The 20,185-nt window shown below is 39.0% G+C and overlaps 2 protein-coding genes across 3 annotated transcripts in view; both read left to right on the top strand.

Moving 5' to 3' along the window:
• The first annotated feature begins 205 nt into the window (after nt 1-205).
• LOC306884516 (transcriptional repressor NF-X1-like) lies at nt 206-13,228 on the top strand. The gene is made up of 24 exons (XM_079440446.1): nt 206-383; nt 771-2,297; nt 3,207-3,368; nt 3,728-3,805; nt 3,973-4,078; nt 4,357-4,428; nt 4,518-4,657; nt 4,754-4,853; nt 5,102-5,319; nt 6,898-6,995; nt 7,083-7,113; nt 7,201-7,283; nt 7,374-7,482; nt 7,561-7,680; nt 9,080-9,159; nt 9,288-9,518; nt 9,958-10,031; nt 10,285-10,383; nt 11,250-11,291; nt 11,406-11,501; nt 12,036-12,102; nt 12,198-12,343; nt 12,450-12,554; nt 13,095-13,228. The coding sequence occupies exons 1-24, from the start codon at nt 362-364 to the stop codon at nt 13,168-13,170; spliced, it is 3,882 nt and encodes a 1,293-aa protein (XP_079296572.1). The 5' UTR covers nt 206-361; the 3' UTR covers nt 13,171-13,228.
• Nucleotides 13,229-14,430: 1,202 nt separating this feature from the next.
• Nucleotides 14,431-20,185, top strand: part of smarcd3b (SWI/SNF related BAF chromatin remodeling complex subunit D3b) — a 44,740-nt gene continuing 38,985 nt past the window's right edge. Inside the window, exon 1 of one of the 2 annotated variants that reach the window (XM_079440471.1) lies at nt 14,431-14,682. In XM_079440471.1, coding sequence (XP_079296597.1) covers nt 14,671-14,682 — 12 coding nt within the window. In that variant the 5' untranslated portion in view covers nt 14,431-14,670. The remainder of the gene's footprint in view (nt 14,683-20,185) is intronic. The other variant, XM_079440469.1, reaches the window with a different exon arrangement.

Raw genomic sequence — 20,185 nt, 5'->3', positions numbered from 1 at the left:
GTCAAGGTATCAGGAAAAAAAACGGTTAAATTCAAATTACATGCGTATCATAGTACATATAACTAGGCATACTATTAGCATTGTTGTTGTTATTGTTGGTATAAAAATAATAATAAAATACATGTTATATTTCGACAATTCTGAGATGTAAATAAGTTGTGACGCATCACAGTTGTGACGCTAGAGTCACGTGTCAGCGATCTCTGTCCTCTGATTGGACGAGCAGTTTCAGCACAACTAGCACCAACTCAGTCAGTGTAGTTCATAAACTATTCATCTTCTTATCGGCTTCTTGGTTGAATTATCATATTCTCCGCAGTTCTGAGGAAATCTCGTCTAAACTGGCTTGAGTTTCGTCTGAATGGCTGAAGCCTCCGTTACAGGTAAGCGGTTAATTATGGCTTCTCGCCTCACAACGGCTAGCTGTAGTGAAATGTGGTTAGCTACGGCCTCTCACCTAAGCAGTATTGTCCACGTATTTGAGAAAATCAAACTAAATAGAAAAGAGATGTCTTATGACTTCTTTACGCGATTTATTTGATCGTTTACACAAGAATATTTTACCAGTAATTTCTAACAGTAAAGAGAATGGCAGGTCACGTCTTGTCTTTGCCATGTGACTGCCTGTTGCAAAAAAGCTGAGTCAGTATGTGTTGTATATAATGTTACAGTTTATGCAAAGAATCCAGTCATGGCTTTATAGATAGTGCTTCAGTAATAAAGTCAAAGGGCAGAAAATAAGCCTGACAACCGTATGTCTTTACCTTTAGACACATCGAAGTTGAATCCAGAGTCTGCTGAGTTTGTACCACAAGCTAAACCCAACCAGCCCTACTCTAGAAGTTACAGGCAGCAGCACCACACTCAAGACTGGAGGGCTCAACATGTTAGGCCTCATCATCACTTTAGACAGTCCGATGTGACTAAGCACTGTCAAAATGAGTCTGAAAACCCGGCCAATAATACACCACCCCCTCCTGAACTTCCCATCAGAGGAGACGTAAGAGGTAGAGGAAGAGGAGGAAGACAAAGAGGAGGACGTGGTGATGGTTGGCGCAGTAATGACCATCGTGCTCCGAACGAGAGATGGACAAAACCTGGAAGTGATAGCGACTGCTCAGGAAGGAACCACGGAGCTTGCGGCTATGAGCCACCCAGCTCACCCACTTCTAATAGATCCACAGATGAGGAGAAGAAAGTAAGAACAACCGTGGAAGCTGACGTAAGAGTGTCTTATCAAGCTAGTCGACGTAAACAGCCCAATAAAGCAAGAGCTGAGAGATCGATAAAGGAGCCTCAGCCCAAGGACCAAGAGGAGAACAGGGAATACCAGGCTGATGCAGGAGACACAAAGCCTACAGCAGTTCAGGAACATCCAGAGCCTGAGCAGAGGAACCATAAGGGATGGAGAGGTGGAGATCGCCGCTTGCAGCCCAATTCCTGGAGGAAAGGGCCGGCCCCTAACCATGGGATTGAGGGTAACTGGAGAGAAAGAGAGCCTGCTCCGATCAGAGGAGAGGAGGGAAGTGCAGAAGTTGAGGGCGGAAGACATGAGGAGTCCAGCAGAAACAGAGGAGGTGCAAGTGGAGAGGAGAGGAGACGTGTAGAGGTTGAGGGTGGAAAGCATGAGGAGTTCAACAGGAACAGAGGAGCTGCAAGAGGGGAGGAGAGGAGAGGTGTAGAAGGTGAGGGCGGAAGCCGTGAGGAGTTCAACAGGAACAGAGGAGCTGCAAGAGGGGAGGAGAGGAGAGGTGTAGAAGGTGAGGGCGGTAGCCGTGAGGAGTTCAACAGGAACAGAGGAGCTGCAAGAGGGGAGGAGAGGAGAGGTGTAGAAGGTGAGGGCGGAAGCCGTGAGGAGTTCAACAGGAACAGAGGAGCTGCAAGAGGGGAGGAGAGGAGAGGTGTAGAAGGTGAGGGCGGAAGCCGTGAGGAGTTCAACAGGAACAGAGGAGCTGCAAGAGGGGAGGAGAGGAGAGGTGTAGAAGGTGAGGGCAGAAGCCATCAGGAGTTCAACAGGAACAGAGGAGCTGCAAGAGGGGAGGAGAGGAGAGGTGTAGAAGGTGAGGGCAGAAGCCATCAGGAGTTCAACAGGAACAGAGGAGCTGCAAGAGGGGAGGAGAGGAGAGGTGTAGAAGGCGAGGGCGGAAGCCGTGAGGAGTTCAACAGGAACAGAGGAGGTGCAAGAGGGAAAAGGCCACTACTACAGAATCCAGGGCCAAGGAGAGGCGGAGGTCCAGAGCGACGGACTGGACCGGTGAAGAGCATGGAGCCTCCCAAAAGCAAAGAAACCCAGACAGGTGATGTGCTTTAGATCAGGGGCTTGTACCATGAAGCCGGTTTAGATTAGCATGTGCCAATCCTGGATTTTAGGCACAATGAAAGTGGTTCATCACAAAGTGTTTGTCGCCTTATAACTTAAGCTCCGCGGCTAACATGCTCTGTAGCAGGTTTTGTTTTGAGTAAGCAATCTAAATGTAATATTGGATCAATCAGCTCTGAGCAATGTGATTTCTTTGACACAATTAAATTACTCCAGGTTTCAATTTTACAATTAATAGTAAACCTTAGTATAAATAAATGTAAAGATATACAGTATTTTATATATACTCAATATATAAAACTTTAAAAATGTTATTGTGGTCTGACCTATAGATATAATCAACTATACAAAATAACTTGTTTTAACTTTATGATGTAGGTAGATGACCTTTTATTTGTCCCCTTTTTTCTCTTAATATTCGGCAGAATAGGGAAGTGAATCTCACTCATTTTCTTGTGAGAAGTAAACCACATTTTCAGTTTTGCACAGCATGTGATTGGCTGTTCATTACTGATGTCACACTCTCACACTCTCACATCCTCAATAGTTATTAATTAAGTTTAAAGCCTGAACTTAGAGAGGAAGTTGAAAATCAGCATCATGGGACTATCAATTCCTGATTGGATTGGTTTTGTCAACTTCAAAGCAATCATGTAATCCAGATTTTGTTCAGATAGCTCCATGGTACAGGACCCAGAGCTTTTACAAATATACAAGTGTTTGTTTAATTCTTTACAAATTATTGTCACTTACAGCGATACCCTTAACTCTTTTGTACGGTAATCAACAGTGGACAAATCTCTAGATATTATTTCTGTGTCTCTCTTAGTTACAAGTTTTTGTAAACATTTGTCAACTGTGTGTGTGTGTGTGTGTGTGTATATAGGTTGTCTAATTGAGCAGCTGACGGAGGAGAAGTATGAGTGTATGGTCTGTTGTGAAGTGATCCGGGTCATGGCTCCGGTTTGGAGCTGTCAGAGCTGTTTCCATGTGTTCCACCTTAACTGCATCAAGAAATGGGCTCGCTCACCTGCATCTCAAGCTGATGGTACGTCAACTGACTCTCACCTATGATAGGGGACATTACCAAAGACTGTATATGCACTAAAAGACAGTTCTCTCGTATTGCTATGAATGGGAGAATCTGCACAATTTGGCAATGCAAAAAACAGTTTATACGATTTCAGTATTTCCTCAGTAGAAAGGAGTTGGTCTTGCATGCCTAAAATAGCTGCCAGGAGGTGTCACAAATTTGACACATTTGCAGAGTGAACTTTCCTGAAAGAAACTTTGACATTACTATACAGACAGACTACTGTAGACATGATTTAAAAAAATAAATAAATGCTAAATACAGTGGGCTAGTCCATAGTTTAATAACAAATTTAAATGGTTCAATAATTACAGATGGCACTGAAGGCTGGCGTTGTCCTGCATGCCAGCATGTGACACTTAAAGCCCCTAATTCGTATACCTGCTTCTGTGGTAAGATTATTTTGGATTCTGCATCTTACATGATATATTTGTTTCTGTTCTAAATCACTCACAGTTTGTAAAACGATAACGTGGCTTTGTTTATAATGAATAATGCTGTAAAACTGAAGAATTTTGTCCTCTAAATTTCTTTTTTCATCTTTCATTTTAATGGACAGGGAAGGTGACCAATCCTGAGTTTCAGCGCACTGAGATCCCTCATAGCTGTGGAGATATGTGTGGGAAAAAGAGGAGTGGAGGGGAATGCAATCACCCCTGTACCATGTAAGAGCCCAGAAGCACAATCAATGCATTTACTTGGTTTTGGCTCAGGTTGAGTAACAGTGATTGAAAAATACTAGTTGTTTTTGAGAAGTCTCATGTAAACTCTGGTAAACCATCTGCTTGTACTAGCTTTTTTGTATGTTTTTCTTACAAGTGATTACCCAACTAGTTGTTCACACAGCTGTAATTTTGTGTATGTTTATATGATATGTGCAATTTCATTGATCAATCCAGTGTTGACATTCTTGCGTGATAAGAATTTCTCTTGCTCTGTGTAGCTTGTGCCATCCTGGGCCTTGCCCACAGTGCCCAGCTTTTATCATAAAGTCCTGCATTTGTGGGAGAATGAGGTACAATTACCTTTTTGTAATTAACTCTATATGTAATCATTTACCCAGATATATGCAGGCCAAACAACACCGGTTTCTTCTGTGTGCAGAAAGCAGGTTCGTTGCAGTCAGACAGGACGTCTGCTTTGTGAGGACATCTGTGGGGCTCTTCTGAACTGCTCAGAGCACTTCTGTGCCCAGGTGTGCCATTCAGGGTCATGCCAACCCTGCCGACTTCGTGTACAGCAAGGTAAGTACTCCTTGTGTCATTTAATTGGTTTCAGAATCTATGCAGTCATCTAATTTTATGCATTATAATTCTCCTGCCATATCTTTGTACTCTCAGCCTGCTTCTGTGGTGTGGCATTCAGGGAGGTGGCATGTGGAACTGATCGTGAAAAATTTGATGGATCAGGATATTTCTCCTGTTGCAAGCCCTGTGGAAAGTATGTACTAACAAATCATCTCTTCGCTTGTCGATGTATGACATTAATAATTTTACAAGTTCTGTATGCAGACCTGTTTATCACTCTTCTCTAGTCTTAAATAATAAGACTTGTGTTTTAGACCTTTTTATTAATGTTTTCTTTTTTAGCCCATTTGACCTTTTAAATTTGGTAAATACAGACATTTTTATGTGTATTTTGCATGCTCTTTTAATAAATGTGTGTGAGCTCTCAATCTGTTGCTCTAGGATGCTAGATTGCCAGTCCCATCGCTGTCAGCAGTTATGCCACCCTGGGCAGTGCCAGTCATGTCCACTCAGCCCCAAGCTGGTGCGCAGTTGTTCATGTGGACAGACTCCATTATCTAAGCTTCTGGAGCTCGGCTACCCAGAGAGAAAGACCTGTACTGACCCGATCCCCTCCTGTGGCAAGACTTGCAACAAGCCGCTGCCATGTGGAGATGGTGGTATGTATCTGATTTTGGACGATTCTTGTTTATAAATTGAACAGGGATTAAAATTTGTTGTTATTTTTTTTCTTCTGATCTCAGTTAAAAGGATGCGAAAGACCCTAAATTTACCATGAAAGAAGTTTTTTTGAATATTGCAGTGCTTTATTATTAATGATTTATCTGAGCATGTCATTATTTTTTTAATTCTCGCTCCCTTGTAATAATTAATCGAAAATTTTAACTTCCCCTCCCCCCAGCATCAACGTCCTTTCACTCAGAAATACACCACAATAGGAAAGAAAATTTTAGAAAGATTATCACAACTTAATTTCATGCTTTAAGTATACAGAAACAATACGCAAACCACTGGTTCTGTGATACTTTTAAAACATTGCTCGGCTTGTTTGAGCAGTCCAACTTGCCAATGTCTGGCTCAACCTATTTTGTATCTAGAGTGAGACTATATGTCAGAATAATAGCAGACAGGTATTGATAGGTGTTTAGAAACCTGTTTGGAAACAGCTAGAAACAACTTACAGAGCATTCTAGAGTCATGCAATTTTAGATTTAGTTGCAAGTTAACAGACTACATTTTCATATATTGTTAGCAAATTATCATTTATTGGCAAAATATTGAATATTTACATTTTTCCTCATTTCAGATTCAAAGAACGAGTATGACCAGAGTTAGGAGTAAATGCTTGACAATCTCCAGTCATTTTTATTGTCTTACAATAGCAAAAAGTTTAACATTTTCAACATAACACTAGGGATGTAACAATCCCGGTTGAAAATTGATACAAATATGTGATGATCCAAATCGTTTGAGATGTTAAATGAATCGTGATACAATTGGGGGTAGGAGTTTATGTGAATGTATCTCTGCGGGAAACTGTCTTTAGAAAAGTTTAGATTTTCTTTTCATTTAGCCTCTGTATAATGTATTTGTAGTGTTCATAAGCAGGGCTGCTTTGTTTACAGCGGTAACCAAGGAAACATCATTGCTGTTTCAAAAGTGCCACCTGCTGGCAGAGAGTGAATTTGCGTTTCATTCAGCTTGTCTGCTTTTTTTGTTTTATTTAGACATGTTTTATTTAGTATAGTTTCGCAACACTAATACCAGACCATTCTGTTGCTTCAAATGTCGGAATTATACAATCTAATTTAGATTAAAAACTGCTCATACTGCATGTATGCAGCATCTTTGTTTGTATTGTGATTAAAATACAGTGGTTGCCTCTAATTTTAAATGGAAAGAGCACAGACAAAGCCTTAGTTTGTTTATATGAACAGATTTCTTTTATTTGTGTTATTTGATTTGGGGTTTGTTTTAAAATTTCAGTTTAGTTTTATTTGACATTTGAATTACACAAAGAAATATTTAGCATTTTGTCCAAGCAAAAATAAAAGACCTTTTCATTTATAATTTGTCTTAAAACTAATTTTGTAAAAAAAAAATAAAAAGTGAAAAATATATTGTGAAATCAGTTTTGTGAATCATATCGCATCGTGAGTTGAGTGAATTGTTACATCCCAGGTTCAACATGGTTGGAAATTCTTATATTTCTCTTTCACTTGTCTGATCTGCTGTAGATTCTGTCCACTTGTGTGAAAATCTCTGCCATGAGGACAGCTGTGGCCCGTGCTCTTTGACCTCCTCTATTAAATGCAGATGTGGCAGTAACAGCAAGGTTAGACGGTTATCGCACAGCTGCACAATGTTCAGGATGTTCTGAAACCTGCAGATGTAATTCATACTCTCTCTTATGTCTTCATAGGAAGTCCCTTGTGCAGCCATTCAGACTGAACGTAAGGCTTTAGTTAATTGTGTAACAAATTGATTGCGTGTACTGTACCAGAGTAGCCATTGTAATGCTAACGTGTAATCCTTTACAGAAGACATGATGTTTACCTGTGAGAAACGCTGCAACAAGAAGCGCTCCTGTGGCAGGCACAAGTGTGGAGAGTTGTGTTGTGTGGTGAGTCTTTTTTTTTTATTTTCAGGAACGGTTTATCTGGGTTTAATAGCCTCAAGAAAGGTTTATGTAAACATTCTCTCTCTTTATCAGGATGTGGAGCATAAGTGCTCAATGATTTGTGGTTACAAACTCAATTGCGGTTTACATCGATGTCAGGACCTTTGTCACCGTGGCAACTGCCAGCCTTGTTGGCAAACCAGTAAGCCTAGCCTTCAAGATCATCGTAATGGATGTCCATCTCTTTCCTTCTTACACAGCACTGTGTCTTTTCTCTAAGGTTTTGATGAGTTGGCGTGCTACTGTGGGGAGACTGTGCTCTTCCCACCCATCCCTTGTGGAACCAGGCCTCCTGAATGTAAAAACTTATGTACCCGAAGTCATGATTGTGATCATCCAGGTACTTCTGCTCAGTCAACCGCAGATATACTCATTAATGGATATGTCAAGATTTATACACACATATACTGTATGATTCATTATGAAGGTTACCCGTCTGTATGTAACTGCACTTGACAATCTGTAATCTTGAGGTCGATATTTTTTACTTAAAAAAAAAAAAAAAAAAAAAAAATATATATATATATATATATATATATATATATATATATATATATATATATATATATATATATATATATATATATGTGTACACAAAAGGCCTATTTCGCTCAAATATTGTTCACAAATCTGTCTAAATCTGTGTTAGTGAGCACTTCTCCTCACAGGTGTAGCATATCAAGATGCTGATTAGACAGCATGATTATTGCACAGGTGTGCCTTAGGCTGGCCACAATAAAAGGCCACTCTGTGCAGTTTTATCACACCTCTCCAAAGTGTCAGACGCCATCGAATGTGAGCATTTGCCCACTCAAGTCGGTTACGACGACGAACTGCAGTCAGGTCGAGACCCCGTTGAGGACGACAAGCATGCAGATGAGCTTCCCGGAGACGGTTTCTGACAGTTTGTGCAGAAATTCTTTGGTTATGCAAACAGATTGTTGCAGCAGCTGTCAAGGTGGCTGGTCTCAGACGATCTTGGAGGTGAAGATGCTAGATGTGGCGGTCCTGGGCTGGTGTAGTTACACGTGGTCTGCGGTTGTGAGGCCGGTTGGATGTACTGCCAAATTCTCTGAAAAGCCTTTGGAGACGGCTTATGGTAGAGAAATTAACATTCAATTCACGGGCAACAGCTCTGGTGGACATTCCTGCAGTCAGCATGCCAATTGTATGCTCCCTCAAAACTGGCGACATCTGTGGCATTGTGCTGTATGATAAAAATGCACATTTTAGAGTGGCCTTTTATTGTGGCCAGCCTAAGGCACACCTGTGCAATAATCATGCTGTCTAATCAGCAACTTAATATGCCACACCTGTGAGGTGGATGGATTATCTCGGCAAAGGAGAAGTGTTCACTAACACAGATTTAGACAGATTTGTGAGCAATATTTGAGAGAAATAGGCCTTTTGTGTACATAGAAAAAGTCTTAGATCTTTGAGTTCACCTCATGAAAAATGGGGGCAAAAACAAGTGTTGCGTTTATAATTTTGTTCAGTGTGTGTGTGTGTATATATTTTTATATTATTTATATATATATATATATATATATATATAACTATGAATGCTGAAAACTGTTGTGTTGCTTAATATTTTTGTGGAAACCATGCTTTATAGAAAGGTCAAAAGAATAGCATTTATGTGAAATAGGAATCTTTTGTAACATTTTAAAAGTCTTTACTTGTCACTTAATGCACCCTTGCTGAATAAGCAGATTGTTTTGTTTATGATTTTTCCATAGTGTTCCATTCATGCCATAGTGAGGAGAGATGTCCGCCCTGTACCTACCTCACCAAGAAGTGGTGCATGGGTAATCATGAGGTAAAGAGACATTTTAAAACAAGATAGTCTTCATATTATTAAATTAAGCATAGACAATCCTATTTTGCACTCTATTCAAGAAAAGTTCCAAATCTCATCTTCCACACCATTTTCACATTTTTCCCTAGCAAAGGAGCAATATCCCATGCCACCTGCAAGACATCTCATGTGGTTTAGTGTGTGACAAGCTCTTACCCTGTGGTTCTCATCGCTGCAAGAAGATATGTCACCGTGGGGAATGCCAGGCAGAGGGAGAGTGTAAGCAGCCATGCACTCACCCTAGAGCCAGCTGTGGACACCCCTGTGCTGCTCCCTGCCACCCAGGCACCCCCTGTCCACCCACCATCTGCAGTGCCAAGGTACAGCCCTTCCCTCATACAAAATCTACACAGATGGTTTATAGATGGAACATGCAGTTATTGCTCAAAGCGGTCCTTTGTTTCCTCAGCTGCAGTCTGATTTGATTCCTTCAATTCCTCAGCTGCAGGGTGCTTGTGGTCTGGCACATGCTTACAGACAAACGTACATTATCGGTTATGTAAAACATTGGCTTGAAAGAGTAAATTATGGTTTTCATAAACATCTGTTATAGTTGTTTATTATAGCTTGTCAGAATTAATCTTCAGATGATTTGTTGTTTTCAAATGTAGAAGACGGACTCAAAAGAGCAGAATAGCAAAACGTCCTCAGACATTTTATATTTTTGCAGACACTTTCATATTCTGTATGCTGGAAAAAAAAATCAGTGTTCAAAATGGAGAACCTTACTCATAGTTATTTCCCACTTTCAATCTCTAGGTGGCACTGCAGTGTGACTGTGGCCGAAAGAAAGAGACCGTTCCTTGTGCTGATGCAGCCAGTTCCTACCAAAGGTTAAAACACGCCACACTACAGTATCAGATACTTCATAGACATTCAAAGCGAAGTGTTATATTGATGAATTGGCTGACACAAGCCTTTTCTTTTTTTTCTTTTTTTTTTTTTTTCCCCCACTGATGATTGTGTACTCATAGCAGGCCAATACATTTAAAATGAGTGATATACATATGTAAACAAGACAAAAATGCTATCAATGTCATACTGTATGTTCTAGCTGATCAGAGGTTAAATCTCTATATTTTGTAGATATGCAGCTATTGCCGTTGCCAGTAAGCTGTCAGATATGCAGCTGGGAGAGTCCGTTGACATTGGACAGCTCACAAAGAAAGAGACGAAAAAGGCCAGGTATACTCACACACTACTGTAGCGATTCTCAATTCAGTCCCCCCCCCCCCCCCCCCCCCCCCCCCCCCGGCTCTGCACATTTTGTATGTTTCTCTTATCGCTTCAGATGTTTGTTCTTTTTGGACGCAAGTGCCCTGTGAAGTGGACATCACAGGATATTCTGCCATGATTCCAGTTTGAAGCAAACGTATATGTTCCATTCACAGTGCATTGAAGTGTGTGAGACGTGAATTTAAATTGTATATATTTACAGAGGTATATTATGTCACACTCGTCCGTGTGGGAAGACATTGCGTGGCGCAAATCCGTGAATGAATGTTCCAAAGTGAAGTAAACTTCACTGGATTTCCCCTGCTCAGGGAGTAGGGAGCAATGGACACTGTGTAGGGACCATGTTAATGGGAACACAGTTCATGCACGGAGCTCACTTCTAACGAGCTGATTATTTGAATCAGGTGTGTTAACAAAGAGACATGCAAAATATGCAGAGCGGGGGTATGCAAGGACTGGAATTGAGAACCGCTGCACTAATGCTTGCAAGACTGCTTGTTATTAGTCATCCAGAAGAGTAGTCTGTGGGTCAGTGTTTACCTTACGTAAATGACAGCATTAGTGGTTTTTGCTGTTTCTGACAAGTTCAAAGCTGCACTGAAGGAGAACAGGGTACAGAATTATCACTCACTAACCACAAAATCCAAGTAAAAATTGTTTTTGTGATTAAATTGCCAGTGGCTAGTAACTCCATTATAATACATGGTTTAAATTAAAAGAAGAAAATATCCATATTACAACTTTTACCTCCGAAGGTAAACATTGTTAGTTATCCCTGAAGTGGATAACCTTTATATTTGGTTGTTCTCTCACAGGTTGGAGTGTGATCAAGAATGTGCTACACTGGAGAGGAACAGGTGAACGTAAAGATTTTATTCACACATGCTTTCCCTCTATCTGTGCCTGTATATGTTACTAGAAATGTCTACGTGTGGGTGTGCAGGTTTTGATGTTTTCTGTTTTGGCTCTAGGCGGCTGGCTGAGGCCCTGCAGATTGATCAGTCAGTGGATACCTTCAACAAGTCAGCGTCTTCCAAATATAGTGACTCTCTCAAAGAAGATGCAAGGTGGTTCAAATTCTAAAATAGTTCAAGAATGTATCAACAGTACATAAAGCTAGGACATGGTTGTATGAGACATTACCAAGCTCAAATGTTTTGGAAGAGCTCACGATGAAGGCACCAACCATTAAGCAACCTATTAAGAGTAGTGAATCAAACTGCAACTGTTTTCAAGAATGCAACAGAAGCATTTTAGGTTCAGATGCTTGCCAAATGTATAAACTGTACAGGACTGTATTTTCAAAAGCATTCAAGCTCCAAACACAAAAATGGGGATTGTAGCCTATTTATAAAAGCAACAAATGCTTATCCTTTATTTTTTTTAGTCTCATGACTGAACATCACTAAGTAACTGTGTACTAAAGAATTGCCAGTTGAGTTTGGGTTCTTGCACATTTGCTTTGACAGTTTAAAGAAAAACTGAAGTGTAGAATATACACACGTAAGTTAAATGTTTAGTCTACTACAGAGCCAAGTGAAAGCCTGAATGCTCAAACTAATGAAACTTTTTTTTCTTTTTTTTTTTCTTTTTTAATTCAGGAAAGATTTCAAGTTTGTTAGTGAAATTGAAGAGGAGATTAAGAATTTAGTTGAACTGGCTAACAAGGTAAAATGATGATCACACTATAAATAGTTGACTTTCTACTATCCGAGCACTTCTAGCATTGTTTTTCAGAGCTCTGTAATTGTGTTTTTCCTCAGGGTAAACAGCCTAAGAGGAGTCACTGTTTTCCACCTATGAAGCGTGAACACCGGAGAATTATCCATGAGCTAGCGGAGGCATATGGTGTGGAAAGCGTCAGCTATGATAGCGAACCCAAGCGCAATGTTGTGGTTACTGCCATCAGGTCAGCAGAGACTGTCAAATTTTAGATTGGGCTTGTCTCTAAGTTAAGTGTATGTCTTTGTGTCAGTTGCACTTCAACATGATTGTTCTACGTGCTGTGTTTTCAGGGGGAAATCGGTGTGTCCTAACACTAGTCTGGCTGCTTTGATTGAAAGGGAAACTGTTTCCAGAGCACCTCCTCCCATTGCCCACATCAAACAACACACAAGCAAGTACGTTCACACATATCTCACCACTAAACTACCATTCAAATATTGGGCATTAAGATTTTTCAGTTTTTTTGAAATAAGTCTTTTATTTATTCCTGTGATGGCAAAGCGGAATTTTCAAAAGTCATTACTCAAATTCTTCAGTCTCTGATCCTTTAGAAATCATTTTAATCAGGATTTTTTTAATGACTAAAGAGCTGAAAATAATTTATTTGAAATAGAAATCTACTACAGATGTCTTTAGTGTCACTTTTGATCAATGTAGTGCATTCTTGTTCAATTGAAGTATTAACCCCCCCCCCCCCCCCCCCCCCCCCCCAAAAAAAAAACCATTTGCTGTGTAATATGATTACTCTAAAATGATCAGTATGGTTATTCATATGAACTACTGTAATGAAGTGGAGTGTTTAAAACCACATTCTCTTGTCATTGACAGTAAATAGAACTGCTGTGGCATGTTCATGTGTTTGTTAATATTTTGTGGGGTTTTGTTGAGTGTAAAGTTTATCATAACTAATGCATTTGTTTTCACATTTATTTCAGGGCCGACAATAGTAATGCTTCGATGAAACAATCTAAAGAGGAGCCCACAATTGATTATTTTGATGTGCAGGATTGACATGAAATTTTGAATAGTCACTGTAATAATCACACAAAATAAAACTGTCCCAAGTCCAAAAACTTCTTTTCATCACAGTCTGCATCACAGTTCTGAACACAAACACTGAGAATCTAAAGCTATGATTTATGGACATGTTTGTTAGGTTTACTAAGGAGCAAACATCTAAGAGTAAAAATTTATGTGGTTTCTGTGCATATATTAACTTGCAGGATGTATTTGTATTCTGAGACCTGACTTTGACATTATCAGTGACCTTGACAGTGACTTCTGATAGACCGCTTACGTAAGTGTCAGGAGTGAGTCAGAGTGAAATTCGGCATCAGGAAGGTTGTTGGTAGTAATCTCATTTTACCATACCTTGTTAAAGAAGGTGAAAATAACTGCATCTCAGCTCCAACAAATACTTCTGAAATTACAACTTTCTGCAGTCCACGTGACTTAAGTGCAATATTGAATAGATTGCGGGTCCTCCACATTCTGTTTCAAGATTATGTAGCCTAGTTCAGCTTTCTTCTGATCCCAACAGGAAAGATATCATGATACTCTGTCATAATTTGTTTCTTCTATGAGAAGAGTGACCTTGACATCAACACTCATTTATATCAAGAAACATCTGAAGGTTCATCAACAGTTTCTTCTGAGGTTTGTAATGACATGAGTGAAGTGCTGGAATGACATGAGTGAAGTGCTGCATTTGTCCTATCACTGAATGTGTGATAGGACAAATCTAGAAACTCAAGGGTCTCTGCTTCTGGACCCTTGGATTGCATGAACCCTGACGGGACATGGGGAAAACGCAAGGAAGTGTACATTTGCGTCCTTAAAAATCAGTTACATCAATGAGGCTACTTTAAAGGATTGTTCACTGTATGAACTTAATATAAATAGCAATAACTTTAACGGTAAATAATAACAGAACTTTAATCTTTGAGGATAATCCCTTTGTAATAGCTGTTGTCAGCCAGCATCACACGTTTATGGGCGTAGGTTATTGTGAGAGGATGAGGAAACCAGCTCTTGGCTTCTTGTGTGTGTGACAACTGGTCTTTTGTAAACTTATTTAATCTTCACTGCATCTCTTCTTTACTCGTATCTTCATGTGCAGATATTTGGCGGACTTTTTCCTGCGCATGTTGCGTAGTGTTTCAGGCATGCTCGACAAAGTTCCCACTGTATTTCGCCGGTCATTGTGAGTGACTGACTTTAGGGAGCAGCGCGTAATTTGACGACGCTCCCTCAAAATCCCGAGTTTTATTCGAAGCGGCGGGGTAAACGCTCTTGTGCCTCAGCGCTCACCGTCTCTGGCTGCATCCCCTCCTCACTCTGCTGCCGCTCCACACACAGACTGTCCAGTCACTCCAGCACCGAGCAACAGGGAGTGTGTGTGTGCTTGTGCTTCCAGCTATAAAGAACTTCATCTCCATCGCTCCGGACACACACCCGCTTCTTCATCTGCCATCCGCTGCCCTTAACAGCCGGCCACAGCGACCATCTGCCATGGAGAGGAAGGTAGGACATTTAGCTACAGCAACATCATAAGAATGTCATCTGCTCCATGGAGCACTTATTAATCAACGGTGTTCAGTGTCTGCGGTCTGTTACCGTCCTGATGGTGTATAATCCGCCCATCTCATCACAGACAGTCAGATTAGTGCGCATGGGAGTTTTCCGACTGGATCTAGTTTATTTGGCAATGTAAAGAGCAGAAAGAGACTATATGAAGCTAGACAGAACACACGAACTAGTCCTGAATGCACACTCACTCACACACACACACACACTGGTGCACGTGTTAATCCTGTATTCTCCATCACTGATCTTCAGTACGGATGAGGGGTTCTTCATCAGAGGTTCAAAGCAGCACTTGAGGCTGTAGTGGAGATGTTATGAGACGTCAGATGCTCCCCTGTACTCTGCTAAGAGCCTAATTACCTCTCAGCTTCAGGTGTTGGAGTTGAAAGCGGTAACTAAAAATATAAAGATGCCTTTCCTCAAAATACACTCTTATAGACCATGCAGTTTGTTTGTCTTGGAGTGATTGTATGTGACTTTACACTGGTATGTTTATGTAAGTACACTGGTATGTTTATGTAAGTGGATCAATGCTGTAATAACTAGGCTAAAACAGTGCTTATAAAGAGGCTGTCAGCATCATTTTGCATATTTTTTTTTTCTTTGTAAAGGTTCCTCTGTACTGATGGGGAACCTGGTAATATCAGGAATTTTAAAACTTATTTTCAAGCCTGAAGTCATGGAAATATTTTTTATTGACTTGAATCTAGAAATGACATTTTGTGAATGCAGACTCTGTTTTTTTTATTTTTTTTATTTTTATTTATTGTGATAGTTTAGAGTTGACATGAAGCAGATTGGTAGAGAAAGGGGGGATGGGATCAGGAAAGCTCCTAGAGCCGGGATTCGAACTCTGGACGCCCATACCACAATGTCGCTGTATGTCTGTGCACTGCCCACAAGGCTTTCGGTGCCTAGTCTCTGAAATCTTTTTCAAGTAGTCATAAGCAATTGGAGAAGTCACGAAAACTGTATTTGGTGAAAAAAAAAAAAAAAAAAAAAAAGTGTTCAGGTGTATTATTTCATGCTCCTACACAGATTCGAACCCTCTGAATCTGAATATTTGTAATTTCCCCGCTTTCAAATACTGTATATCCTTACAGATATAGGCCAAGGTAATAACAGTGCAGGCTTTGCCAAGAGGTCAAATCAAATATTAATGCTATGCTATGAGGCAGCATATTATGATTGTCTAGAATCTGGTTGTTGCATTAAGGGTGGTAACTTGCATATGGACCCAACTTTATTGTTTCTGACTTAAATAGTTTTCTGTGTTTCCCTCCATAGTGATCTGAATATACCCCAATTTCCTTGTGATTTATGCACATATAGTACTGACTGTTTTGATGTCACTAAAAATAGTTTAGATATACTGTAATAGTCCTGTACATCTAAATGACAGTAAGCATGACTGTTTTTACAATAAATAGATCCAAACACTTTTTACATTCTACAGTCAAAAGTGTAAAAGCATATTGACATTGAATATGACTGGCTACATTTTTAATTTTTATTTTCTTCACTTTTATTTTATTATTTTATATTTGTTTATTTAGAGGAGAGTGTTCTGATTTTTTTTCTGTCCTTCATTGCATTGGTTGCATTCTGCTTTCCACTCTTGGGTAACCTAGTTCTTAATATGTGCTTTTATTCCCCACAAGGACTGATATTATGATGCTCCATCATAATTTAGCTGTTTCTTATAGGACTGGAGTGACCCTGATATCAATGTCTGTTCACTTATTCCAGTAAAGAGCTGGAGGTTTATAGACAATTTCCTTTGGGGGAAGGAGTCATGAGAGAAGTGTTATTTTATAAAACAGCATATATAGCATATGGCACAGATTCATAAAAGGTCAGTTTCCTGTCGCATATATCTTATGTTTTGTTGCAATTCCCTCCCATTTTTGTTTTCCTCATATATCCAACTCAGATGGTTGCAGAGTAAATCACCAGAATACAACTATTTATTTATTTACATTAGTGCTGTCAAAAGATTAATCACAATTAATCTCATCCAAAATAAAAGTTTTTGTTTACATAATATGTGTGTATGTACTGTGTATATTATATACAGTCCCCTCCATAAGTATTGGAACTGTAAAGACAAAATATCTCTGTTGGCTGTGGAGTCAAGACATTTGCAAATATGATTAAAAGATGAATATAAGACAAAACTACAGAATGTCACATTTTATTATTAGCCGTTTCAACACATACATGTTTTACCAAATAAAAAGAACAGCACTTTTAGAGTTCATCTCATTGATGTGAGCATAATTATTGGGACAGTTGAACACAAGGCAGATATAAAAGATTAAAAGCTATTATTTATTTGCAGATCCCTTGCGCACAATCACAGCAGTGAGTCTGTGACCCATAGACATCACCAGACTCTTGGTCTCATCCTTTGAAATACTTTTCCCAGCCTTTAATGCAGCCAATTCCAGTTGTTGCTTGTTTTGGGGAGTTTCTGCCTTTACTCTCCTCTCAGCTGGTGAAATTCATGTTCAATCAGATTTAAATCTGGAGATAGACTTGGGCAATCTAAGACTTTCCATTTCTTTGCCCTTATAAACTCCTTGACTGAACTGGCAGGTGTTTTGGGTCATTGTCCTGATGCAATATGAAGCACTTCCCAATGAATCTGGTGGCCTTTTCTTGAATATTGGTAGGCAAGATGGTTTTGTACCCTTCCAAATTCATTCTGCTACTGTCATCATTAAGTCATCAGTAAAGTTGAGAGGGCCTGTTCCAGAGACAGCCATGCATGCCCATGCCATGACACCACCTCCACCATGCTTTACAGATGAGGCTGTATGCTTGGGATCATTTGCAGTTCCCTTTTTTTTTCTCCACACTTTTGCTTCATCTTTGTCTCATCGGTCCATAAACACAGTTCCAAAACTCTTCTGCCTCATCTTTGTGCTTTTTTGCAAACTCTAATCTTGCCTTTCTATTTTTTTAAATATCTGAAGAATTAATGCAACAGGACACAGCTGATCACTTAGAAAGACCTGTGAGGCAACTGTTTCAATACTTATGCTCACATCAGATAAACTCTAAAAGTGCTGAAAGTGCTATATTTATATTCATATAATTTATATTATATATAAATATATTTAATATATAAACATAACATATTTTTCTTAAATATATGCATGTATGTGTATTTACATATACATAATAAATATACGATACAGTTTTCTGGGCTGTGGTGAGTTGCATGCTGCTGGAATGCTCTGTAACTGCTGCATCGCTTCTGCTTGGATACACTGCAGGAACGTACCCCACCATTGATTGTAGTTAGGCTGAGCATGCTGGAGCACTCATATAGTGCATGATGACCAATCTAACCAATGCTGGTTTCTGTGAGAGCTGAGGCTGTGCCTTTAACGTTGATGGTATTCTTTGTGTATGTATGCAGTTTCTATTGTTGTATGCAAGTTTGAGTAAGTAACAGCATGATTACTGACTGCATTCTAATGGACAAATTTATTTTAATTTTGTCATTTATTCAACATTGTCATTCAAACCCCATAGGATTATTCTCCCTAGTTTTATTTTATTTTATTTTAATCATGAAGCATAAAAGAATACAATTTGATCAACATTTGTCAACTTCATACACAACCATTTAAGTTTGCGGTAGGGGTGGGCGATATGGGAAAAATATATCACGATTTTTTATAGAAATATCACGATTCACGATTTTTATCACGATTCTTTGTTAGTTTTACTATTTTGGTTTTACAAGTTGTCTGAGCATTACAGCCAAACTAGAAAGACAAAGATGCATGGCAAATATTTAGGCCAAAGTGGGCGAAGATAAAAATCTTTGTCATTATTTTATCTTTCTTATTAAAAAATAAGAACAAAGATACACATTACAAATACACATAATATACAAATAAAACAAACAGTGCTTTATTTCCAGGTACAATAGGTGTATTTAGCAGAGCATTCAATGAAATTGAATGAACAAATATAAAAATAAAACACTAGATAGACTGATTCCTAAAGCAACTGTATTAAAGTTTTTCAGTCAAGAATAGTGAGTGATTTTTCTCTTTTGCGTTTTGTTGTTTTGTTAACGTTAAATGAATAGTTCCCCCACAAATTAATATTCTGTCATCTGTCTGTCAATTCTGTCATAATGTTGTATTTTTATATCATCATTTACTCAAAAGTTGTTTTAAACCAGAATGAGTTTCTTTCTTCTGCTGAACATAAATGCTATTTTGAAGAAGGTGGAAAACCAAACAGTTGCTGGTTTTTTCTTTCCTACTATCAAAGTCAATGTGGACCAGCAACTGTTTGGTTTTCCACTGAGTAAATAATGACAGAAATTAAATTTTAGGGTGAACTATCCCTTTAATGACAGTCGACAGCACGTTTAGTGTCCTGTCTCTTTAAGAGCTGCACGCATCTAATATACAGTACAGGCACGCATCCATTTCTCTCTTAACTGTTTACTTTCATTTTAGAGATAACCAACTCAGTCTGTATGTAAACCGTGTGTGTTTTGACAGTATTAGCGCAAAAGATAAGTTAGTTGAGTAATCAGGCGCTCGCGCTGTTAGACAGGCGTTTTAGTGCGCGTGCTTCAGGTGTATGCGCGCAGAACAAGCGCACGTCAGACCAGCGCGCGAATTAAACATTTAACCAGCAAGGCTTGTATGCAAATAATGTACTTTTGCGAACGCGAATAAGTGCAGTGTCCTGTCTGAGTAACTCTACTGCTGTATGTCGTGTTGTACAGTATATAGAGACGGCGGCGCCAGAACTGTATTTGACAATGTGCGCGATACTACGATATTTCTTAAAAAGCAGATCGTGGAGACATTTTTATCGTCCACGATCAAAAATCGTCATATCGCACACCCCTAGTTTGCGGTCTGTTAGATTTTCATGTTTTTGTAAGAAGACTCTTATGTTCACAATGTGTTCTGTGTTCATTTGATGATAAATTCCATAAACAGTAAAATTGTGAAAATGTTTCCATTTGAACATTTTAAAATGTAATTTATTCCTGTGATGGCAAAGGAATTTTGGAGCCTCTGTGTTTTTCTCTTTACTCTCCATTTTGATCAATTAATTGTGTCTTTGCTGAATAAAAGTATTAATTTCTTTAAAAGTATGTATCTAATTTATTAGATGTTTGTGATTTATTAATGCTTTGGGGAAATTTTTATAATACACACACATTTTAATAATTTGTGTAATAGCCTGTCTAGTTTAATAGGAATATCTCAGTCATGTCTTTTAGAGGAGCCATGTAAAAATAAAACCAATCAAATGAAAATGATTTACAATAAACAACACAATTGATGACTATAAAATAGTATACCCTTGGTTCCTCAAATGTTTGAAATTGTTATTTCAGGCATTTCTAAAAACCCAGAAATGCCGGGAAGGTCAACATTTTTCTTTTTTGAAA

This window comes from Barbus barbus (genome assembly GCF_936440315.1).
Source record: "Barbus barbus genome assembly, chromosome: 2".
In the NCBI taxonomy this organism is placed as follows: domain Eukaryota; kingdom Metazoa; phylum Chordata; class Actinopteri; order Cypriniformes; family Cyprinidae; genus Barbus; species Barbus barbus.
The sequence above is the reverse complement of the archived record's forward strand: the minus strand, read 5'-3'. Positions and strand labels throughout refer to the sequence as shown.

Coding starts and splice junctions, on each gene's coding strand:
- LOC306884516 (XM_079440446.1), top strand. CDS start 362: ATGGCTGAAGCCTCCGTTACAG. Junction 3,369..3,727: donor ACCTGCATCTCAAGCTGATG/GTACGTCAACTG, acceptor CAATAATTACAG/ATGGCACTGAAGGCTGGCGT. Junction 7,114..7,200: donor TGCAGCCATTCAGACTGAAC/GTAAGGCTTTAG, acceptor AATCCTTTACAG/AAGACATGATGTTTACCTGT.